Genomic DNA, 24247 nt, shown 5'->3' on the forward strand with positions numbered 1-24247 from the left:
TTTTTTTTTTTTTTATTTGGTACCATCAATCTAGATGGCTCCTGAGTACACCTACTAATTGATGCATTTGGGAACCAGTTTCTTTGGCTTTTGGGGTAAACAGAATCTCTCCATTTCAATTTGGCAGTTTATCTTAGATTGCCCATGTTCACGGTTTCACTGATGGTTAGTCTTTGCTTAATTACCACTAAACTGTTAGGCGAGAATAAACTGGATGTTGCTGTTTCTCCGTTAAGGCAAAAGGCTTGTCAGTATTCACTGTTACTATGCAAAATCTGTTTCATGTGAGATGACTGCATATCAAAGTGACTGGTATCTTAAAAAATGCAATGACCAGGACAGAAAGATGGTAGGTAGCAGATTTTTTTGTTTGTTTGTTTTTCACAGCACATTTGATTGGCAAGTTCTTAAAAATAAGAATTGTTAGTTTAACCTTTAAAAAAAAAAAATGGAAACAGGTTCATTTTTAAGAAACCACAAAATTAAAGGTACAAATCACTGACAGAACTAAAAATTAGCAAAGTGGCAAAACCAAAGCTGACATTTTTTGCTGTCTTTAAACTCTCCTTCACTTTTTCCCACCCTTTATAGCTGGGACTCCCGTTAGTTCTGTTCATCAGGTATGTGCACTGCTCTTTGAAATTACTTTATTGAAATAACGGAAGTAATTTTGTTCTTGTACTTTCTGATTTTTATGTATTACATGAAAAAGCTACAAAGCAAATACCAGCCTTAAACATCAATTCCTTTACTGGTAAGGATTGCATTCGTCATCCTGAAGAACTGAACAGCTTTCTCCCTTTAGCCCATCTTTCTGTCCAGCATTTCAGACTTCTGCTGGCCTCTAGTGGTTCTTGAAATTTGCCCACATCTGTCTGCTCTAATTATTTCTGTGTCACAAAAAAGCTATGTAGCAGACAAGTACTTTCACCCTGATCCTGCCAAAGCATGGCCCGTGTTTGAACGAGCACAGTGCTGTCCAGCTGCTCTTAGTCTTCGTTACTGATTCTACACTACGCTTGATCTTAGCCAAAAGGCCGAGAAGTGAAGAATTCAGTAGAAAAGCTGCGTGCATTGTTGGACCGAGGTGTAAATCCTGAGGAAGATGGGGAGGGTTGCTTGAACTCTGTTCGTTAGGGAGAGGTAAATGCTGAAATAACGCATTGGATGCTCACAAAGAGGACAAAACTTGGGTCTTTTTCCCCCTAGAAGTTCACCAAAACCCAATCAAGATAAAGGCTTGCTTTTTTTTTTTTCTTTTGTGTACTGTAGGATGCAGATAGTAGTTTGTCTGGGGTTTTTTTTGAAAGTTACAAGTATTTTAAAACGTAAGGTGACTTTTCTGTACACACTGTGTGCAATGCCATTTTTCAGCCGTTGCTTGTGCAGTAGCATCAATCCCTCCCGTTCTATCTAAGATGGGCCAATGATACCAAGAAAGATTTAAACTCGTCTCGCCTACCCCAGTGATTAGGGGTAAGGAAAGGGAAGCTGAAGGGAGATTAAACTGCCTGATGAGAAGCTGGGCAGTGCTGGGATCTTCATCGGAGCTTGGGAAAAGGGAGAGAAAATATTTATAGGAGGTGGTGTTGAGTTGGCGGTGGAGGCAGAGCGATGGTTGCCGCAGCTTGCTTTCTCCTGCTTGACCACCACCAAAAAAAAAGAGGGAAAACATTTCCCCAAGCCTATATACTACGTTGGCGTGGGATGTAGGTCGGTTTTGACCGCTTTTTCCCCGAATCCCTGCTCCTTTACAGCCTTGGATGCTCTCTAGCATTGCCCCTTTTAATGCAACTTTGTCTGTTTTTGAGCTAGCCAACAATCTTGCTAGCGCTTTTTTGCGAGGTGTGGAGGCAGTTACCTGAGGGGCAGCGCTCAGAAGCGCTCTTGATCGGCTGAACTGGTAACGCCTCAACCTAACGGGGTTTATGACTTTTTTTGAACAACACGCTGTGTTACTTTTTGGCCAGGAAGTGGGGGGTTTGTTTGTTGTTGTTTTTTTTTTTTTTAAAGGGCTTATGCCTCTCCCCTTGGGCGCTGACGAAGAGGACGCTGCCGCCCGCCATGTCGCGCCCGCCTCAAGCCGCCCGTCGCGGCCCGCCTCCTCCCGCCTCACGGCGGGAGGAGGCGGGCCGCGGCGGGCGGCTTTAGCCCGGCCCCTCAACTCGGCGCAGGCGGGGAATCGCCTCGGCACCGGCGCTGCCGCTTCCCACCCCCCCTTCCTCCTTCTTCCCCCGTCGCCGCCGGCAGCGTTCAGGCCTCCATCGCCACTCCAGGCCGCCGCGGTGGTGAGGGCGGGCGGCGGCGGGGCTGAGGAGGCGCGGGGCGGCGGCGGGGGGGAGCCCTGAGGCGGGAGGCGGCGGGGCCGGGGTAGGCCGGGTGGTGGTTGCCAGCGCCTCAGGAGCACCCCGAGAGCCGGGGCGTCGAGGTGGGGGGCTGCAGCGGGTTTGGGTCTGCTGGGACCCGGGTTGGGTTGGTTTTGACGCCGTCTGGGTTCCCCGCTGTAGATCTGGATGTCCCTTTTCCCCCATTAGCCCGGCTGGGTAGTTAACAGTGGGTCTGAACGGCCTGTCTCTCTCCAGCCTGCGTCCATTGGGATCCGCCTCTGGAAACCCTGGGTAGGTGGGATGAATCCAGGCCTCCCCGCCATCCCAGCCTGCCGAACAGCAAGTAATTAATACTACTTCAGCCTGGGCTGACTTGGAGGTAAGAAACACTGTGAAACTGGCCCGCTGCTACAGCTCCTGTGCCTTCGCTGCTCTTCGGAGCATCTCAGTCCTTCTTGGTAACACATAGCTTCTCCGTTTGTCCCTGGGTTATGTTCCACAAGCAGCTGAGGCTTTAAAAACGAAGGACACTACTTACACACTTAAATAGAAGGCTGGTATTACAGCTGATAGTGTTGGCTTTTAAAAGGAAACAGACGAATGTGTAAGTGTCGAGCATCTGGTGAGAACTAGGACATAATGTTAGAATGGCTTCCCCCCCACACGTTACTTGCCTTTCTTTGAGACGGATTCGATACCAGTTGAACTAAAATGAGAAATACAGCTTGGATGCAGGAATACCTTAACAAAACTTTGCCCTAGAGCCACTTGACAACAGTACCACCAAGTCCTATTTTGGAAGGTGGTGTTTTGCCGTACCTGACAGGTACGCTGGCAGCAGCTCAGTGCTGTAACAGAGAATGGAGGCGGAGAACTGGGAATTGATAAATATATTAGAAGAGCCGTTGTCAAATGGGTCTGTGTGATACAGCTGGGGAAGGTTCTCTTGTGTGTTGCTCGTGCGTCCTCATTGTTTACAAAAGGCTGTTTGGGAGGGCACAATGATTGAAATGGCTGTCAGCCACCACAGCAAAGGACGCTGGGTGTTTTTATCCAGGGGTGGATCACCTTCCTTACCTTAGTACCACAATCTGTTTATGTTGGGCAGTCCCAGAGTGCCTGTGCTGTTTGTGGAGGGTGATGGTAGAGGAGCAGGACTGCTTGGGGTTGGTTGTTCTGGGTTGTTACGAGATGGTGCTGGCTTGCTTTGAGGGGCACTTCCAGTCTTGTGTCCCAGGCAGTGGCTGAAACGAAGGGTTTTACCTAAGCAGGGACTGAAGCCCGTGACTCTCAGATGAGCTGTGTTGCTCTCTGGCTTGAGATCTGGGTCCTAGGATGATCTACTAACATTGGCATTGCTCGTCTTCAGCCCTCGTTGTGTGAGGGCACAGGAGCTGCACTGAAGTGACTGGTGGTGTAGATTGTGATGGAGGTGCCCCGTTTTGACTGTCTTGTGTGCTGGCTTACGTGCAGGAGTTAGTATCCACACTGTGGAGTAGCTTAACTGGTGAGATTTGTGGCCTGCTTTCAACGCCCTTGCTGCGCTACTTCAGCGCTTTCTAATTTAGCCTAAAAAATGGAAAGGACAAATTTCAAGTCAGAATGTTGTAGTCTCCAAGTTGTGACAGGCTGCAGGTGCTGCACTTCAGAAATGTTAAAATGTTTGCCAAAACCATCTGAACAGTAAATAGGAGTTAACCTTTGGGCAGGATTGCCTTGAAAGCTGTTTTAGGGTGTATCTGTGCTCTCAGAGGAAAAACTGCTTAGTATGTCTGGGCCTTTGCTGTTCAATCCCTTAGCAGAAAGGGTTGTCAGCCATCTCTGGTTTCCAAGGCAGTTTGTTGGGACTTGAAATAAAATGTGTACCCTGCTAGTAGTGATCGGAATGGGTGTTCTGAGTCAAATGGGGGGTCTATTTTGCTCATCCTGTATTTGGTGGCAGTCGCCTGCCAGGTCCAGGAAGCACCAATTCCCAGCCTGCCTAACTAAGAAAGAAGCTGCCTAGTGGCAGTTTGTTCCTAAGCCTAGTGCTTAGTTATCACTAAAGTAACTTAACAATGAGAAAGTCTTTGCTAATGACTGAAGGCCTTCATAGCACAAATTACATTTTTTCTTAAAATCCTATCGAACTGTTTAACTTGATATCTTAGTTAAATGTTGCATAAATTCAGATCTTTGGGTATTGACTTCTTCTGTTAGCTAAAACAGTAACTTGTTTCCTAAGGACTTTCAATTAATATAGAAATAATGCAGCGTCAATAACTATTCCTAGTCATTCAGGGATCTCCTATCTTCTCTTCAAAAAAAAAAAAAGCACCAATCAGATAGATGCAAGTTAACCAGCTTGGAGCTGTTAATATAAAATGAAATTGTACTTTTAGTAAATCTAACTGTGGGAAATACAAGTAAGTCTTGCGTTTCCTCAGTGGGGAAATTAGTATGTTTGTATTTTGAAATAATTTATTGAAGGTTTGGGGCTTCTTGTCTTCTGGCTCCTGTGCCTTTTAATTACCTAGGTGCTGTGGTGTTCTATAGGCTTCTTAATGTTCAAAGTAATTCCTCTGTAACATCGCTTTTTGTGGTTTTCCGTTCTTCTGTTGAAGAATTGAGTGGGGTGGGGAGGGGGATGAACTGTGAAATTCTATCCAGTGTAACCAGATTATTTCTTTTTGTAACCCTTCTAGTGTAAACAAATCACATTGCATCATGGCAGCAGACTCTATGGAAATTGATGATGCTTTGTACAGGTAAGAATATCTGATTTTTAAGCATTGCTCTTGACTTTTCAGCAACGCTTACATTTACATGCAGTAATACGAAAGACAAGGCTTGAAAACACTATCTACTACCGGTTAGGTAAAGGTGGGTGTACTTGTGCTGCTGTGTCCCTCCTTTTGCAAGGCAAAAATCCCAAAGTGTTTGGCAAGTGAAATAGAATCTGCTTCTCGCAATGTTAGTGGTGAGAACAGGTTGAATTGAAGATACAATCCATCTTGCTGTAAAACTGTTCCTTTATTGGTCTCATAACAGGTGTTTTCTGACAATTATTAGTATTTGACCAGTAAAAAGCATAGATAATTATTATGGAGTTGTACGAAGTTCCAGTGGTATCAATAATGTGAGCTTTTTGGAAAACAGGAATAAATATACTTCTCCTGTTTGTAATATGGATTTTCTTTCCAACTTTAGCTTGTTTCCTCTTTGACAAAGTAGGTATTCCTCTCTTTCTTGTTCCTCATCTTCTTTCACTACCTTTTTTTTGCCTTCCTTTCTGACATTATGTAATTTTTCTCCTTCGTAATTTCATTTATTCCTCAGTCTTTGCCACACTTTCTCCTCATGAACATCATCAGTATCTCTGTTATCCTCCAGACTTCAGGGTGTTGGGTTTTGGGTTTTTTGGTAGTTCTTTTTTTAAATTTTTTGTTTGTTGCTTGGTTTTAATTTGTTAGCTGGGAGTTGCTTGAGATCACTTGACATGGCAATAGTTCAGAGAGCCTGTACTGGAACAAATGGTATCCCTGGAAAAATGTGGTGGGATTAAAAGCTTCTTTAGCTATGAAAAAAACCCCGATAAAATAAAATTTTAAAATAAAATTACCTGTAAGCTGAACAAATGACGCTTCTTTTTAATTCAGCGCAGTGCTTCCTGTGTTGTATGTGTCACTTTGCTTTTTGACACTAGTCTTATGAAAGTCATACTTTTCCTTGGTGGCATTTAGAATGGTTTAAGTTTAATTGTATAGTTAGAAACTGAGAGACTGTCAGAGCTCAGGATCTGACTACAAAAGCTGCTGCACCCTCTGGTTTGAAGATTTCTGATAACAAAGAAATTCTTTGGCTTGCTTGTGTCTTCAGTAGTTAATTCCAAAAACCTACTGTCCTGAACAGGTTTTACACTGATTTAAAATAAAAAGTCATTTCTCTTCTCTAAAACCTGACACTGAAAAGGTCTGTACTAAATGCATTTCATTATTTGGATTGTGAGTGGGAATATTACATCTGATGTACATTTATTTCCTAAAGCACTATACACATCAGATACACGCATGTTATGTCCTCATTTGGTTGTTGAACAGAGGGCTGGTAAATAGAACTGTGTGCATGTCACTAGTGACACACACTCATCTGCAGAACTTGGTATTGCGGATTAGAAACTGATTGGGATGATAGAATTACTGAAAATATTTGAACTTTTTGGGAAACAACTGGGGATTCTTGACTTGCTTTCATATGCTCTTAACTTTTTATTTGTATCTTGTTTTGATCTGAATTTATCTTTGCTGCAGTCGCCAGAGGTATGTTCTTGGAGACACAGCAATGCAGAAGATGGCTCAGTCCCACGTATTCCTGAGCGGTATAGGTGGTCTTGGTGTGGAGATTGGTAAGTTAGGTAACATTTATTTAAGGAGACACAAGTGTATGTAAACATACTGTTCCAGAATACTTGTAAAACTTATTTTAGATGTAATAAGCACGTCTGAAGTATCCGAGTGGATTTATATGTGCATGGTGCATATTAGTAACATAGCAGATGCAGGAAAGATCCTGGACTTTCCTCTAGTAAGCTTTTTACTAGAACAACGTTTCAAATTTTACCTTAAAATGTGCTTCCATGGGCCAAATCACTTTACCCAAAATCTTGTGTCTTGGGTGAAGGTGGATAATCCAAGTTATTCCTTTAGGCATCAGTATCAGTGAATGTAATAGAGGAACAGCTATAGCTTGAATTATCCTCATGTAGGAAGTGGTGGGGTGGGAGGTAGGAGATCAGAGGCAATTTGGTGAAAAATGTGTAACTGCCCTGGTGCAAGAAACTCCTTAACAATTTTCCCTTGCTCTTTATGAGCAAGACTTGCCTTGGCTGGTTCTTACCTGGGGTATTACCCTTTCAGTTGGCTTTAATGGTACTCTGTACCAGACGCCAGAACAGAGTCATGGGGTTTTGCAGTTTATTGTCATTAGTGTCTCTGTAATCACTCTTGTGGGATGTACAGCTGACAAATGCAGAGAGCCTTTTTAACCTCGCTCATGTTATTCTGCTTTCAGTGGTGCTGTAGAGTGCTTGAGCCAAATGTAAAAGAGAACAAACCCTTAAGCTGTGAAGTTCTTAGCAATGACATACTGTTATTGTCCACCCACGTAACTATTCAATTACAGATTTGCAAGAAATCTGCAACAGTCTCTCTCTTTTTTTTTTTTTTTTTTTCAGCCAAAAATATAATTCTGGCTGGGGTAAAGGTATGTAAAACAGTTTTGTTGTTGGGTATTCTTGGGTAAGCGGGAGAAAAAGGGACAACACTACTAGCTAGCTAATCTTAAGTTTCTGAAACTGTATTTCAGTAGAAGAATTGCAAAAGGTTTGAGGACCTGGGGGTGAAAACTTTTAATAATCTGGATGTTCTAGTGAGATGGTCTGTCTCGCATCAATATCCACTGCACTCTGAAATACCTCATGTAATATTTTAGCCAGCTGCTGATGAGACATTGAATCCTTTTGTACAAAGTGACCTCTCCTAAATGGAGTGGTATAAACTCAAAAGCCAAACTATTCAAAATATGTTATCCTGTTCTGTCATCCATCAGAATCCTTTTGTGTAGATGTTAGAATGGTTGGGTATTTTAATCCAACAACTGCTTTTGTGCTGCTGGGATTAATTTTATTAGAGAGAAGCCTTTTTAAAACTCTTTGTTCCAATTAAAAAAAAATTGTTTATAATTTTGGGAGTCTGTTAATTTACAGATTGCAATTGCCCCTTAATCACAGTGTGGCAAAGATCATTCTCAGTATTTAAATGCTCTCATCACTGCAAGCTGGGAGGAAAATGCTTAATGAAATGCATATTGCAGATGCATTTCTGTCTCTCAAACAGTAAAAGTTTTCTTGGAAAAGAGGTTGGAGGAGCTTATTCTTATACATGGTACAGCTAAATCTTCTGCAGTGCTAGTCCCCCAGCATTTTATGTGGGGCTTAATCCATCCTTTTGGGTGCTATGACTGTGTACACTTCTTCCAGTAAATGCTTTTTGCTCAACTTTCTTAGGCTCTTACAGTTCATGACACCAAGCAGTGCACGAAATGGGATTTGGGGATCAACTTCTTCATTCATGAAGATGATATTACCAGTCAAAGGAACAGGTTGGTGAAGTCTTTGGAGTGAGGGAGGACTGAACTTGACTAGGCATAACAGTTTCATTAGCGGCAAAAATAACGGTTCGTTGTCCAAGAGCTGCTAATACATATCAACTACTTGTTAAACCCTTTCTCTGGAGTTACTGGCTTTGAGTACAGTGCCCAGGTAGGTATTAGGGGAAGTGTAGGTTAGGATTGGCGTTCTGTCTGAGTCAAACATCTCACTTCTTGCAGTTGGGAGCTTGTAATGTAAATTTAATAGCGGGGCCCAGGGTGCATTTCTTCCTTGAGCTTTCTCAGCCACCCGTGCGAGACTAGAAAACAGCCATGACACCAGACCCGTCAGTGAGTCCTGTTGTATATCGGACAGAGCTGTTTTCCTCAGACCTGCTAGGAATTTAATAATATAAAATCTTATTAATAAATACATGAATAAATATGTGAATAAACGAGTTGGTGATTGTTGTCGGGAGACTTCCTGAGGGACTCTTGTAGAGCATGTGTGGTATGGAATTCTGTATTGAAAATGCAATTTTGTAGATGCATGAAAAACATGACAGTTGCTGTTCTTTCAGGGCTGAGGCCACACTTCATCATATTGCGGAACTCAATCCATATGTCCATGTAGCAGCATCAACTGTGCCACTAGATGAAACCACAGATCTGTCTTTTCTAAAGCAGTACCAGGTATGTCACTCTTAAAGCAGTTGTATGTGGTATTTTGCTCAGAGCCAACAACTTGGATTTTTTTATATAAGTAAATAAAATGAAAACGAACTTCAAAGTACATTTTGAGATGATGTAAAGAAAGAAGTAGGTCTTGTATTTGGACTAATGAAATGGTCGTGCTTGTTTTTTTTTTTCCAAGGCTGAAACAGTGCTTTTGTGTTCCTAGCACTTTCTTATGACACTTGCTATGGAATTTACTATGACAATAAACAGCTAAGTGAGATTGCCGTACAGTTTTTTTCTTTATGTTCAAAGGTGAAACTGTGACTTTTTTGCAGCTACATAGCACAGATGTTCTACATATATTTTGTGTGCTGTATTGAGACAATAGAAACTCAGGCTATATAATTAGAAAGATCATTTATATATGAAATGTAAGCTCCTCTGTGGTGGAATGAGGATGTTTTCAGTTGTTCGGTCAGCTGTCTCCTGCCTGTGTGCATGGCTTAGTCTGAGTTGGGAACTTTTACTGTGTGACTATCAGTTATACCCAAGCTCACCAAGTTTCTGAATGTTTCAGCTATAATAAACCATGTATAATTGAAAGGGGTGCAGTGCATATGCTTTCTAACGCAATACTACCCTACACTTTAAAAGAATGCTTGCAGAAATTGTATGTCTGCAATTTGATGAGCACCAATACTCGAAGCTTGTGCAGGCTTCTTGGTGTGTACTGATGTACTCATCATTTGTGTTTGTTTTGCTGACTTAAAGTTCAAGATCTACATTTTGTCTGCAATTATCTATAACTGTTTTCATAAGTATTCTAACTGGGTTTTGAGTTTCACAGCTGCAGTAAAAAAGAAAAGTGAGAAATTGCTGGTCCTGCTCTTGCTCATCTTGTTTCCAGAACTTGTGGAGCGGTAACCCATCTGTTCTAATGTGTAATGAGAAAACGGACTCAAGACTGCTTTCTCTGTTATGTGTGGGGGAAAGGAATTGGGACACCTGAGTAACTTACTGTTATACTACTTTCTCCATTGCCTGAAGCTGTTCATTGCTTTCAGTGTCTTAGATTTGTTTCTGTTCTTGTTCACAGTGTGTCATATTGACTGAAGTAAGTCTGTTGCTGCAGAAGAAGATTAATGACTTCTGTCATGCTCAGCAGCCACCTATTAAGGTAATATGAAAAATTAAATACATGAATAATCTGTACAGTGAGCATTCTGGACCTCCAACATGTTCTATCCAGAAATGGAGAAAGATGGTTCTGTGGTATATAGTTCTATGCAGATAGCATGTTGATGAAGCAGTATGAGTTTTGGGTGTACTTGCTGCTACTCTGTACATGTATCTGGTGTTGTCTGGATACCAGCCCAGATAACCATAACTTGGTTCTTTAAAAAAAAAAAAAAATAGTTCTGTTAAAGAAATAGTTTTCACTGTTAACTCATAATTGTTCTGAAAGAACACGCTGAGACCGAATGTAACAGTAGTAGAAATAGCAGTATTTCACTGCGTATTGGTGTAATTCCTGGTTTTTGTGTAGGGGTTCTGAAATGCTCATGCAGGTTCAAAGTCTGTCATGAATGCTGTGCTATATAGTCAGTGGCCTGGGTGCCTATGACAGGTGTCCACTGTAGAAGTTAAACCTGCTAGCCCTGGACAAGGTTGAGAGAGGTCGTTCCTTTGGCTTGTGCTGTTTTAGGGTTACTCATGATTTTTACTTTCTCTTGTAGTTCATCAGTGCAGATGTATATGGAATATGTTCACGTTTGTTTTGTGACTTGGGTGATGAGTTTGAAGTGCTGGATACAACAGGAGAGGAGCCAAAGGAGATCTTCATTTCAAATATAACACAAGTAAGGGATAGAAGTCATTGTGCTGCTTTATTTTTTTTTATAATGACTTGTTATTGGTTATATGACAAGCAGAGTGTTTCATTTCAGCAGCCTGCTAAGCGGTTGAAAATTGGCAGTATAGCAGAGGCAAAGAAAGTTACTTCGTTCTTGTGTCTCGATCAAAACCAGTCAGTGATAACGTGCTAACATTGTAGAGCATACTGATGCCTCCTGGTCATTACTGACAATGTAACATCACAATATTGAGTCTCTCTTTTTTTTTTTTTTTGGTTTTTTTTGAGAGAAGGAAATGAGGAGATGTAGAGAGAAGAGGACATAGCCTTGCTGTGGGAATAGGTGAAGTCTTTTAAGGAAGCCCTGAAATAGGCATGAAAATAGCCCCTTCCTATGAGAAACTGCAGCACATATGGAGGAGGGCTACTGGGATGATCAAGGGCATTCAGAGCCTGTTCTGAAAAGAAGTTTAAGGGTTTGTTTTAACCTACCAAAGCAGAGGTGACAAGAGGAGGGTATTACTGCTAATACTTCCAGTGCAGAATGTTAGAGACAATGTCCATTTGATCTTGCATTATTGTTTTATAAATGGAAACAACTTTAGCTCCTTCTCTTAACTCTGGAAGTCCAGACTAAACCTCACTCATCCAGTAGTAAGTCTTTTGTCATATCTCCAGTCTAGATGTAATAATAACCAAACTAGACGGGGTTGTATAGCAAGTCGGGTTTGATCTAAATTAAAACTCATGCTATGATGATTTGGGTAGCCTGCTCTTTGGTATCTTCAAAAGGAAATGGATGACTTGATTGTTCTCATTTAATTACGTGAAGAGTACACAGTTACGTTTCATGGCTTGTGCTGATTGCCTGCCAAGTCAAGAAATGAATATATATATATATTCTGTATATATGTCCTGTGATTCATCATCTGTTACTTGAGTTTGGTTGTATCTTGCTTCCGCTCTCTGAAGTGTAAAACTGACCAGAACTACAACTCAATACCAAAACCACCATCAAGAGGCTGTTCTTGTTCTGTGGACAGAATCGAGGTGGCGTTCTGTCCCTAAATCAGAGAAGAATTTTCTTCGGTCAGCTTATTTGCCCTTCTCCATGCCACAGAGAATGTAGTCCACTGTAATTAAGTTTTATGCTACTTAACTGAAATCTTTTTAATATTGGGAGCTCAGGAAGGGATGGCAGGAGACTTTAAAGGCCAGGCTTGCTTGCAAGTCCACTATGTTACAGCCTGAGCTGCACCACAAGGTCTCGATGAGCTGTCCTCAGACTGCAGAGGCGTCTCTGGGTGCATGGGAGTTTGGCATGACATCTTGTAACAGAATGAGATGTTGTCCGATGTTCCTGCAGGTGTAAGCTTGCTTGTTTGTGATCCGCTTGAGGCTGTGGCTTTCCCATGTTTAAGGATGTCCAGCTTTGTAAGCTTCCTAACTTTCAAGAATGAGTTTGGGGTGTCCTTTTTAAGGCTATCAGATGGAAAAGAAGCATGGAGTAATAACGACCATTCACCAGACTTTATTTCTTAATGTCTGTGGAAATTTCTTTGTACATATGGTCTATTTTTGGTTTGGAAAAAGGAGATAAATTTGCTGCTACTTCGGAACAGAACAATTAATTTGACTGCTAAGAACTAACAAATGAAGTTTGCTAACATGCTGAGAACGGTTGAAGGTAAAAATAAGAAAGTCTGTGTTACGAAAACACTGTTAAACTGAAAATAACAGGACTGAAAAAGGTATCATAGGTAACTCCCTTGTTATGGCAGAACTGAGGTTCTAGAAGTATTAGAGGCTGCAGTTTCAATAGGCAAAAAGCTACGTGTCTACGATAAAGCATGACTCCTTTACACAAGACACTTTCCTCCTTGCTAACTTTGCCGTTTTCGCTTTCAGTCAAATCCTGGTATTGTCACTTGCCTTGAAAATCATCCACACAGGCTTGAAACAGGACAGTTCTTAACCTTTCGGGAGGTTAATGGAATGTCATGCTTAAATGGATCCACACACCAAATAACAGGTAAACTGTTGCTGACTCATTTGCAAAGTATTTATTTTTTGGCCTGTTTTAGTTCACCGTAGCGTTAGTTACTGTAGCCAGAGGAGTGCTGGGTTGTGCAGACCTCCAGTGAGCTTGCACAAAGCATTGCTTGCTGGTGCACAGGTCTTCCTAGTGTTGTCTTGACTTCATTTCCATTTAGTAAAGTCTTCCCAAACTCATTTTGCTGCTTAAGGAGCAGTGGAAACTCTCAGCTAGTGGAAACTAGTTGGCAGCCTCCAGGGTTACCGTCATTAGTTTGGTGATGAAACTGTTTTGTTTTTTGAAGGGTCCCATAGTGCATGTGCTTCTGTCATGGTTTTGGACTAAATTAACACCGCTTTGTGTGTCACTGTTTGCCTTGTAGTGTTTTGGGTGACAATGTAAGTGTAGAGGGATGCATTGACATCACTTTTGTTTCTAAGCATGCTTTTTGAAGTGATTCTCATGATTTATGTTTACCCTGTTTTGGTCTGCATCATGCATGTCTCAAGGCATGCTTCTTGGTTCCTTTTGGATGCTGGGGAATTGCCCAGTTCCCGGATCTGAATGCCTGTTTGGAGCATAAGAGTGAGCGTGTGGGTGGGGGTTGTTGGTTTGTTTTTAACTACTTTGTGGTGTGAGACAAAAACAGTACCCTTGAAAAATATGGTTGAGTCTGTTTTCTCTGGACCCTTTTGTTTTGCTAGTGCTGATGCTGTGTTCAGTTCCTTCCTCTTAATCATGGCCCACCTTTTGGTTTCAGTTTTCCATGAATTAACAATTTTTGTGTCGTCTTGCTTTATCTGAATGATGCTGCAGGTGGTATGAGAGGAGATGTGACTTAAATACTCCAGCTGCCCTTTTTGATTGCCAGTTGTTCCAGTCATGGGACTAAAATCCTACTCTGAGCGGTATACTGGACACTGCTGTGCACAGTCTGAATAAAACTAAGAGCGATTTCATTTTTGTTACAGAGCTGTGGTCATCAGAATTCTTGTTAAATCTGCTGCCACTTTAAAAAGCTTATTTCATAACAGATCATGTGAAACTAATAGTTTAGCCCAGAAACTGGCAGAGAGGGACGATCCTGTTTTTATGCCTTCAAAGCAAGGTTGCACACTACAAAATGATGGCATAAAAAGCATTGGCAAAACCCCACTTTATTGTATACAGAATTGTAGTATCCAGTGACACTTTTAATTGTCAGTCACTGTTTATTCTCTTTTCAGTGGTGTCACCTTACTCCTTCAGCATTGGTGATACGTCAGACATGGAGCCTTACTTACATGGAGGCATAGCTGTCCAAGTGAAGACACCCAAGATGTTTTATTTTGTAAGTGTGTGCTTGACATAACAGGGTTCTTGAGTGTTAATGGTTTGAGCACTGGAAGCAGAGTTCAGCAGATAGATGATTTGGCTACCTGTGATTTGGGTTTACACTAATTTTATTGGGTAAGAATAGTGATACTGATTTACTAAACCATGGAGAATAGGAAATACTTCAAATTTACCTGCCAGTGTAGAGAAAAAAAAATTTATGGGCAGCGTATTCCTGTCCTGCGGGGGACTCCATGAAGGTCTACAAATATGTGGTTTCTTGGTGGCCTTCTGAGAAGAAGAAACAGTTGGATGAGTTTGTGTAAGAGGGGTTGCACGCTACATGGTGTCGTGTGCCTTTTTGGGCCCGCAGAAAGTAGATCCTGACTGCCCTCATACAGTCTTCTAAAAAGCTGGGAGCGAGGACCAGCTGCTTCTGATAAGAGAATGCACAGCTCAGTATTTTGTCTCTGGGAAGCAGTAGCTTCCTGTTTGTCCTGAGTGGGGAAGTTCTACAAGCAAAGAGCCCGTTGCCTTTAGAATCTTTGGTAGACGACCTCAGAGCAGTTTAAGTGATGGGTCTTGCCACTAGGATGTGAAACATCTCTGACCGTTTTTGATTGACAAAACTTTCAGTAGGTGATTATTTTATGCATCTTTTGTGGTGTTGGACTCTGATCTTAAAGGTGTTTTCCAACCTAAATGATTCTGTGATTAATAACAGAGAGAGTAATAGCAATGCTAGTAGGAAAGGATATTTGGTTCTTAGTCTCTCCAGGAAGAGTATTGTTTTGTCAGGTAGCAGTGACTGTCGTGTCCTTAAGTGAGTGTGTTATCCTCATGAATTCTGTTTTTCCAGGAACGGTTGGAGAAGCAGATAACAAATCCATTATGCCTTGTTGCGGATTTTAGCAAGCCTGAGGTAATTGTCATGTGGGGATTTGGGTGTAAGTGCTTTTAATGTTAAAACTACATGGAATGTAATCTGCAGCTTTATGTGTAGAACAATGTAATTTCCTAGGTTTATTCTGTAGTAGTTAAATATGAGTTTAAAGTGTGAAATAAGAGTGACGTATCAGTTTGTGTGGTCACACAGAATATACATGATGGTTTATATCACCCTAGAGGCTTGTTATCCATGATTTGCACCGACTATATTGTAAATGGAGAGCTCAGCCACCTCTGCTGTTTAAAATCTCAGGTTTTGATAAGTCTTTAACTCATGGGAGTGTAAATTTTGCAAGTGACACAATGATTTTTCCTGTATTTAATGATGTTTGGTTGATAAAAATCACACTGGCATCAAAGCTGGGATAATCAGAAAAACGTGATCATAGGTTGTTTGGAAACTGGAGTTAACGGTGTAAGAGTAAATTTTTTTTTTCTTTGAAAAAAATGATTCAGAGGTATTTTTAAAATCTGAGAGGAAGCTAGCAGTATTTGCCTCTAACACAATTTTAGTTAAGTATTATGGACGTGCAAGGCATATAAGTCTTGGGCTCATTAAAATCTTAAAATAAATAATGTTGATCTAATGATTTTTTTTTGTTTGTTTGATAATGTAAGGTCTGACTTGCCTGCTCAGATTTTCTATTTTTGGCCGTTAATACTGGGCTTTGGTATTGATGTTTGGCAAAATGCAATGCATTCTAATGTCTAGTTAAAAGATTACTGCATTTTCCAATTTCAGCACTAAATTCTTTTGGGGACTCTTCAGTTGGACTTGGTTGAAGTAGGTGCTGAATGTGTGTAAAGGGTTTTGCATTGCTACTGAGTAATACTTTATAATCCCAGTTTGTAAAAACGTTAGTGTAAGGTATTTCAAATTCACCTTTTAATGCTATTTTAAAACTTTTTTAGAGTGGTATGGGTAAGAGACAAGGAAGTGAAATGGTAACAGAAGAGTTCAAATAGTTGCTTTTGTTTCCTTCCGTTTTCTGAGTTTGTAACTGATCAACAGCTATCATTGTCTTAACAGGCACCTTTGCAGATCCACGTTGCCATGCTTGCCTTGAACCACTTCCAGGAGAACTTCGGTCGCGGACCAAACATTGGGTAATGCAGCAGTCTTGTGTTTGCTAAGCCTTGAATCAGACAGATCTCTCCTTCTATTGTAGTTACTGGTTGATGTGCAGTAGGGTACCTTGTCTGTCTGGTACTTAATAGAAGACATAGAAATGAAAAGTTGAAATCTGAATGAAAAATGTTACCTAATGCACATCTGGGTTTGTAACAGGGCTTTCACAATATAGCAGTGGCACTTGCTGGGCCCAGGTGGACAGAAAATGCTTCTGGAGGAAGTCCTTCTCTGTTCCAGTTTTTCACATTGTGGGGTTAATATAGAAAAGTTGTTTCAGTGTTTCCTGAATTATCCTGTAGCCTGTGGAAGAAAAAAAGGTCTGAAGGATTTGTTTTTCATTTTCAGTATTTTTTTTTAGCTGTAGTTCTTGATGTGCACAATTTTGAGTTAAACGAGACAAAACTACTTACAAAGTGTAAATCTGAAGACTGGACTTGCACATGGGCTTCTCCATCAAGACTCCTGTTCTTGAGCTAACTGTAGCATTTAGGAGTGCATCTTTAATGCTCACTGTTAAAGCCAATATAAATTTCCAAACGCTTCCTACTGTATCCAGTGCTTTTTTTCTCCATTGATTGTGTTTCTAGAAGGACTCTGGAATGTTTTAAGTGATCATTATTGTTTCTACTGTGCTGTCTAGGTGCCTACAAGATGCCGAGGAAATGCTGAAAATAGCTGTGTCTATAAGTGAAACACTGGAAAACAAAGTGAGTGAGGAATCATCGTCACTGTGAGTCATTTTTGATGCGCTCATTTACTTGCCTAAAGGTCATGCTTTAGTTGTTGGTCCTTGTTCTGGTCTTTGTATCCATCTTTTGATGGACCAGCTGGCTTTCTGAAGGCCATGTGAGGAAACAGAATGGTGTTTCGGCACAGGTTCAACCGAACATTCACCTGACGTGAATCCAGTTTTTAGATAAATGCGTGTTACAAGTACAGGGTATACAGTGGATCTGTCTTGGCTGGAAACTTCTTTGCTAGTCAGAGTGAAATAATTTGTCTGTCTTTTACTGAAGAACAATAATCTACGAAACTGTCAAGCGCTGACTTGCTTGACTGAAGGGATAAATCTGTTGTTATTATGTCTTATTTTTCAGCCTCATGTGAATGGAGATGTAGTGAAATGGCTGTCTAGGACTGCTCAGGGATTTCTAGCTCCTCTGGCTGCAGCAGTGGGTGGTGTTGCTAGCCAGGAAGTCTTGAAAGCAGTAACAGGAAAATTTTCTCCGTTGCAGCAGTGGGTAAGGCTGTCTTTGTTTTGGATCTTTATTTTGACAGTGATGTTACAAACGTATGGTTGTGTGTAAATGCTGTATGATGAAAATAACCTGAACAACTTCTATAACTGGGGGACAAAAGACTTGAGATTGAATTTAGGAAAAAATATAATGTTCTCATGCATACAATAAAAGTGCAGCCAGTTTTAGTTAAAAATTTCATATTTGGGGTTCAGACACCACACTCTTTTTTCCCACAAGCAAGGAGAGCATTGGCCTGTCAGCGCGTGGCTGCAATGGTGTGGTATAGTCCAGGTGCTGGCATAAGCTACTGTGCGTAAGTGCAGTGCTTTCAGACTCTCAGGGTAAGTGTCAGAATAAAGTTAGATTTAAAAACTTCACAGTCTAATTTGGAGGGGTAACATGCCTGTCAGAAGTCAAAAGCTTGTGGCTCACATTTCAGTGAGCTTTTTTTCCTCTGTGTCCAGGTGTTTTTTCCTGTCCGCTAAAATTGTGAAGTGAACTGTAGGGAACTGAATGCTGTTTAGTCTTCCACTGACAATAAAAAACTAGTGCTTCTAAATTTCTAGAATCTATTGTACACAGAAAATATTTACTTTGTTTTTTATATGAAAATAACATTAATGTTTTTCACAGGTTTTTATTGGGTGTTTTTTTTTTTTTTTTACAGCTGTATATAGATATGTTAGACATTGTAACACCTCTAGAAAAGATGGGCTCTGAAGAATTTCTTCCACGGTAAATATAAATACAATCTGCTGTTTTACGTACTGTTCACATCTGAGTCTCAAGCAGGCACAGAAGGTGTGTTTTAAAGTTAGCTCAGTGCTGTTTGCTGGAGGGACAGCTTTGGGGTTGAGAATGTGTGTCCTATTTGAGCATGGGAGGAATAGGAATTACAGGAGACTCGGTCTGATTTTCTTAGTTCATGGCAAAGCACAGTTTGTCATCAATGATACTGCCATGATAAATGGCAACTTACTAGTCTTCTGGTTTTGTCTCCTATGCCTGCATAGGGGAGATAGGTATGATGCCTTGAGGGCTTGTATTGGAGACTCTCTGTGCCAGAAGCTGCACGATTTGAATGTTTTCTTGGTGAGTATGACTGACACTGTTACACTTTTTGCAAATGCTTTGTCGACACAGCTAACGTCCACTGTCTTCAAAATAATGAGAGCAGCCCTGACGGTGTGCGCCACTGGAGAATGAATGGTCCAAAATTGTAACGGGACTTGTCTATTATACTTCATGGTTTTCACTTACATTTCTGACTCTAAAAATGTAATTTTCTTTAGGTTGGCTGTGGAGCAATAGGCTGTGAAATGCTAAAAAACTTTGCACTTCTTGGTGTCGGTACTGGGCAAGACAAAGGATTGGTAAGTCACCTGTTAACCTCACTTTGCTTATTAAAAAGTAGTGTGACAAGGAATAATTAAATAATTAGACTACTTAAAACTGTTAGAAGCCTAAGCCTTATTTCAGGTTGGTCTCTGCGCAGAGGGTAAAAGGGCCTCAGCATAGAGTGGAAGTAGTGTGCAATCAGAAGCAGAACACACTTGGAGCAGTCTTACTGTATTTTGATTTTAAAATAAAATTTAATTAGTCAGTATAGGCAGAGCTGTTAGCTACAGTGGATGCCAACAGGAGTGCTTTGTTTTGACAAGTTTCTGTAGAGATTTCATCAAGATTATTGCTCAGTGCTACACTTAAATTGTAACTTCAGCTGTTGCTTTTGCCCCTTCTGACTTAGGTTACAATTACAGATCCAGACCTGATAGAGAAATCCAACCTGAACAGGCAGTTTCTTTTTCGACCTCATCACATACAGGTAGGCTTTGTTGTTCAATAAACTTTCTGGGCTATTGTTCTGTTTCCTTGTCCTCTGTCCCCACTGAGAGCTGAACTTGTGAGTGTATGTACTTCTGTCCAGAAAGGACTTACTGGATTTCATTACAGCCTTTGTCTTTTAAAACAACACCTAGAACTATGTTGGCATCCCACCTATCACTAGTATCAGCTGAGTAAAATTGGCTGGTCTGATCTTAATTTGTACTGGTGTCTTTGACTAATGAAGTCTCTCAAACTTGAGAACCGGAGGAGGAATGCTGTGTTGCATAAGAAGCTGCCATGGGTTCATATGCCAGAAATGCTTTACCATTGAAATTCGGGGAGAATAAAACAAAACAACAAAAAATAAACAGCACTGGCAGAAGTGTTCTCAATAGAAGAGCTGCTAATGGAACTTGACCCTTGGCAAAAAAACATGTACATTCAGTAAATGTGTGATACAGAAACTCTTAATTCCTTAGAAGCAGAGAGAATATCCCCATACTTGCAAACACAGCACAAAATAAAAAAGGTGGCTCAGATCTTGACAGCAGTGGGAAAAGGGATTCCCCTGCCCAAAACCCAGCAGCTGAATTTTCTGCCTCCTGTTCATGTCTAGCAAATCTGTGAGCAGATTATGTTTTGGATGGATAGATAAATGGAAGGGGAACTCTGCAAGCTTTCAGAAGCCACACTGTCTTGGCTTCTGCTGTTCTAAGTGCTGATCCCTGCGTAATTGAATGCAATATGGCTAGAAGTGTCAGGTAGGTTAAGAACTCTATTTCAGTTTAGCTTCTGAAATTGGCTTTGTGTGGAATGCCTTGCAGTAATGTGATTATTCACAGGTGTTTGATGTCTATGCTGCATAGACACAGTCAGAATAACTAATGGGTTTGTCCTCTGACAGTCATGAACTGTTCGTTTCTTACAGCATTGTGAGAGCTTGAGAGGCAGCATGTGGCATCAGTTTCAGTTACTCGATATGCTTCTGGTGCACTGTTTAAGTGCTTTCACCTTGTGGTCTCTGACGCACTACTTTAAATAAATCTAAAAATAAAACTGGATTAGTTAAGATATTTATTAGTGAGGGAGGTATCTGATTAAAGAATTTCCTTTACTGTATGTTTTGCATACTAACGTTTCTCTCAATGAATTGTTGTCTGATCAGCAAATGAAGTCGATACTTCTGTGTCCCAGATGTTCTTTATCTGAATGTTGTTGATATATATATATGTATTTATACCTACAGAAACCTAAAAGTTATACTGCAGCAGAAGCAACTCTGAACATCAATCCTTACTTAAAGATTGACTCATATATTAATAAAGTTTGTCCAGCCACCGAGAACACTTACAGCGATGAATTCTATACCAAGCAAGATGTGATTGTGACCGCTTTGGACAATGTTGAGGCAAGGAGATACATTGATAGGTAGGTTTTGGAAAGGGAGCGAGGGCTGCTTTTCACGGTCTTATGTGAACTCTGCAGATCAGGAAGATTAAGAATATAAAAGCAACTGCTTTTAAGATCTGATAGCAAATTGCTCAGATTTATCTTGCTCCTTTGTAGGGATGCTCGCTGGGGGGAGGAAGGGATTTATACTTGTGATGGAAACCAACTCTGCTGTTGTGTGGCTGCTGCTGTTCACATGGCAGAGAGCCTTGGAGTGAGTTCTTGGAAAGGAATAGCTGTCATGGTCTGTCATGGTCTGATGAGGGGGACGATACTGTGGCAGTCTTAAGGTTGAATTATTTATGCATAAGAATACGCATTTAAATTTATAAGTAGGGACGTTTACATGAAAGAGAGTTACTAATGCTCCTAATCCAGGTGGGCTCAGGTTTATGGTATCCTGGTCTAACTTGAAATATCTCTTCTTATTAAATATCTTCTTTTCCCGAGTTTGGTGTAAGCTTTCCACTCTTCTGAAAGTGCCTAGAGTCAATTCTGGTTACACTCTGGTAATGTCTGCAAGGCAAGAGTGTAGCGATGATGCTGTATTCTGCTAATCTGTGTTTTTCCATGTCAGTCGTTGTGTAGCAAACCTGCGTCCTCTTATAGACTCTGGAACTATGGGAACGAAAGGACACACGGAAGTTATTGTGCCCCATCTGACAGAGTCCTATAATAGTCATGTAAGTGTTTTAAGACCATTGCTTACCTTCTGTAGCTAGTCCCATAATGCCCTTCCAATTCCTTAATCATTTATGTATCTGTCTAAAATAAGTGGCCTATGTGGGTTGCTGAAGATCAGTACTGTTAGGAAATAATGACGTCCTTGGTTTCTGAAGAAAAGCTCACAGGAAATAAAATTTGAGCAGACTGGAGATATCATGTCTGCTACGTAGCTGATGATTATGCCTAGGCCAATAGCTAAAAGCAACTACTGTACGAATCATGGAACAAAGGTTTGGGAAAAGTCCTAATTCTGAAGCATTTCCAAGGGACTGACTTTTTTTTTTTCCCTTGAAAACTCCCTTCTAAATAAGAATCTAGTCCCACAATGGCATTGCAAACTGGTTTTGTACTTGTGGGTTTCTTTCTTAGGAACTGCTTTCTGCCTGCTCATTCTGTTCTTGGTGAGTATCACCTCTGCAGGCAGGTAGGAGAAACACAAGCTGCTGTAGTAGGAATTAGTCTGCCAGTTTCTACAAGCATATGTAACAGTTCCGATTGAATGGGGAGGGGGGAAACGAACCTTCAAACTCTTGCAGTATTCCTCTATTTAAGTTCTTGTGAAACTGCCTTTGCAAGGTAGAAATTCACTGGTTGACAACACCACGGAATGGTGCCATGTGGACACAGAGACAGGATTTTGAGCATCCTGATGGTCTTGCTGGGGTCCACAAAGAAAGAAGTCTTTCTGGCCTTGAGTGAAAGGGCATATTTCACGTTGAGATTGTATGTGCATGCGAACTGCACATCTTGGAAAAGCTGGCTGGCAATTTGTTCTGTCATTTGTGTTTCAGAGTTCAGTTTTTCTTTCCAGTGTTGAGTTTAGACTATTCTTCATAAACAGGAAGTGATATGTTAGTGTTCAGAAAACATATTTTGTTCTAAGCATAAATAAGCCACCTTGTATTTTATAACAGTGGAGTTTTAAACTTAAGCAGTCTAGAAATTCTTGGTGCTGCTATTAGCAATAGACATTAATAAGCCTGCATTTACATGCAACTCTCCTTAATTACAGCGGGATCCACCAGAAGAAGAAATACCTTTTTGCACCTTGAAGTCTTTCCCAGCTGCTATTGAGCATACGATACAGTGGGCAAGAGATAAGGTAAGGGAATAAGCTTACTGGCGTTCAGCATAACTTACTGTGTATTTGGAAGGGTGGGGGATCTGATATACTTCTTGCAAAAATGCCGTATTTGTTCTTTTTGTTTTCTAGTTTGAAAGTTCTTTTTCTCACAAGCCTTCGTTGTTTAACAAATTCTGGCAAACCTATCCGTCCGCTGAAGAAGTTTTACAGGTAGGGGAATGTTGCCAGGGTAAAATACAGGGTTTAAACTAATGCTTCATGGATTTTGTTTCTATTTAAGTTCAGTGAGATTTGTGCTATTTTCTGACTTTATTTGGAAAACCTGAAGACTTATTTGGCCAAGTCATGAGTTGATCTTTCATGGGAACAGTATTTCTGATGTGTCTCATAATTAAGAGCCAAAGTCTCATGCGTGGGCTGCTTCTCTGGCTGCTGTGTGCTCTGTACATGATGTAGAAATATCAGAAATACTGAGACACTGCTAGCGAGTGTATAGTAGATGTCACACTGATGTCCAACCAGCTGGGAAAAATTAATTTCAAAAATTGGTTTCAAGTGAATTCAGCTACGTAATAAATTAATTGATTAATACTTTTCTTGTGAGTCTATAATGGCCTGTGGTCCATAGGGCTGGGTGCAAATAAACTGAGTAGACCACAGCACCTGGGGAAAAACTCAGTGGAGAGGATCACATAAAGGATAATATTTCACAAAGTGACCCTTTGTTTCCTTTTGCCTATAACTTACTAAAAACGTATTTACTGTTTGACTGGATTGGGAGGAATCTTGTCTGTTTTAACTTTTTCATATTCTTTATCTAGAGAATAAAATCGGGGGAGAGCTTAGAAGGCTGTTTTCATGTGATTAAAACACTCAGTAGAAGACCCCGAAGTTGGGCTCAATGTGTGGAACTAGCAAGAGTAAAATTTGAGAAGTATTTTAGCCATAAGGTAGGTAAGACCTGGAAATGAGATGGCACTAGACTGCTGAGGATTTTAGAGAACTTGGTAGCCCTAATAACTAGGTGTCGAAGTCTTTGCACTCACTTCCATCTCTTCAAAATTAACAAACTGTACTTGAAAGTTAAAAGTGCTGCATCCCTTCCTCTTTCTACTGTAGTGCTTTCAAGTCTGTTTTATTAACTCACTCGTAGTGACTCTGTTCAGTGGTCTCCATGCAGTTTTCTTGGCATTTTTCCAGCTGACTAGGTATTGTGTTTCTCCAGAGCAGCAGGATTATCAGATGTCTTTTGGTAAAGGACAGTGGCTTTTTGTTTCCCCCACTAAACTTTTGTTACTGGACTTATCTTCATATCCCTGATTTTCTCAAAGATGTCACAGAAAGGTTGACTGAAATAAGAACCAGTAATTCTGAGAATCTGGTCCACAGTGTTGCTTAAAGTGTGTGTGCATGTAACTTTGTAGGAAAGATGTGATCCTGATGTTGTGAATTAATAAATGTATCATGTCTGTGCATATGGAAGCCCTGGTAGTAGTTGTCACATTGAG

General features: G+C 40.7%; 1 protein-coding gene across 1 annotated transcript in view; it reads left to right on the forward strand.

The window, feature by feature from the left end:
- The first annotated feature begins 2676 nt into the window (after positions 1–2676).
- The window catches only part of UBA6 (ubiquitin like modifier activating enzyme 6), a 31475-nt gene continuing 9904 nt past the window's right edge, over positions 2677–24247 (forward strand). Inside the window, exons 1-23 of the mRNA XM_009817940.2 lie at positions 2677–2706; positions 5012–5074; positions 6617–6711; positions 7540–7568; positions 8371–8465; positions 9035–9146; positions 10228–10308; positions 10868–10990; positions 12892–13015; positions 14245–14348; positions 15192–15254; positions 16311–16387; positions 17053–17119; positions 17510–17653; positions 18321–18388; positions 18667–18745; positions 18946–19026; positions 19401–19478; positions 20727–20908; positions 21507–21612; positions 22668–22757; positions 22869–22949; positions 23561–23689. Of these exons, the coding sequence (XP_009816242.1) occupies positions 5034–5074; positions 6617–6711; positions 7540–7568; positions 8371–8465; positions 9035–9146; positions 10228–10308; positions 10868–10990; positions 12892–13015; positions 14245–14348; positions 15192–15254; positions 16311–16387; positions 17053–17119; positions 17510–17653; positions 18321–18388; positions 18667–18745; positions 18946–19026; positions 19401–19478; positions 20727–20908; positions 21507–21612; positions 22668–22757; positions 22869–22949; positions 23561–23689 (2049 nt within the window). The 5' untranslated portion in view covers positions 2677–2706; positions 5012–5033. The remainder of the gene's footprint in view (positions 2707–5011; positions 5075–6616; positions 6712–7539; positions 7569–8370; positions 8466–9034; positions 9147–10227; positions 10309–10867; positions 10991–12891; positions 13016–14244; positions 14349–15191; positions 15255–16310; positions 16388–17052; positions 17120–17509; positions 17654–18320; positions 18389–18666; positions 18746–18945; positions 19027–19400; positions 19479–20726; positions 20909–21506; positions 21613–22667; positions 22758–22868; positions 22950–23560; positions 23690–24247) is intronic.

Source organism: Gavia stellata, chromosome 5, assembly GCF_030936135.1.
Source record: "Gavia stellata isolate bGavSte3 chromosome 5, bGavSte3.hap2, whole genome shotgun sequence".
NCBI classification, from domain to species: domain Eukaryota; kingdom Metazoa; phylum Chordata; class Aves; order Gaviiformes; family Gaviidae; genus Gavia; species Gavia stellata.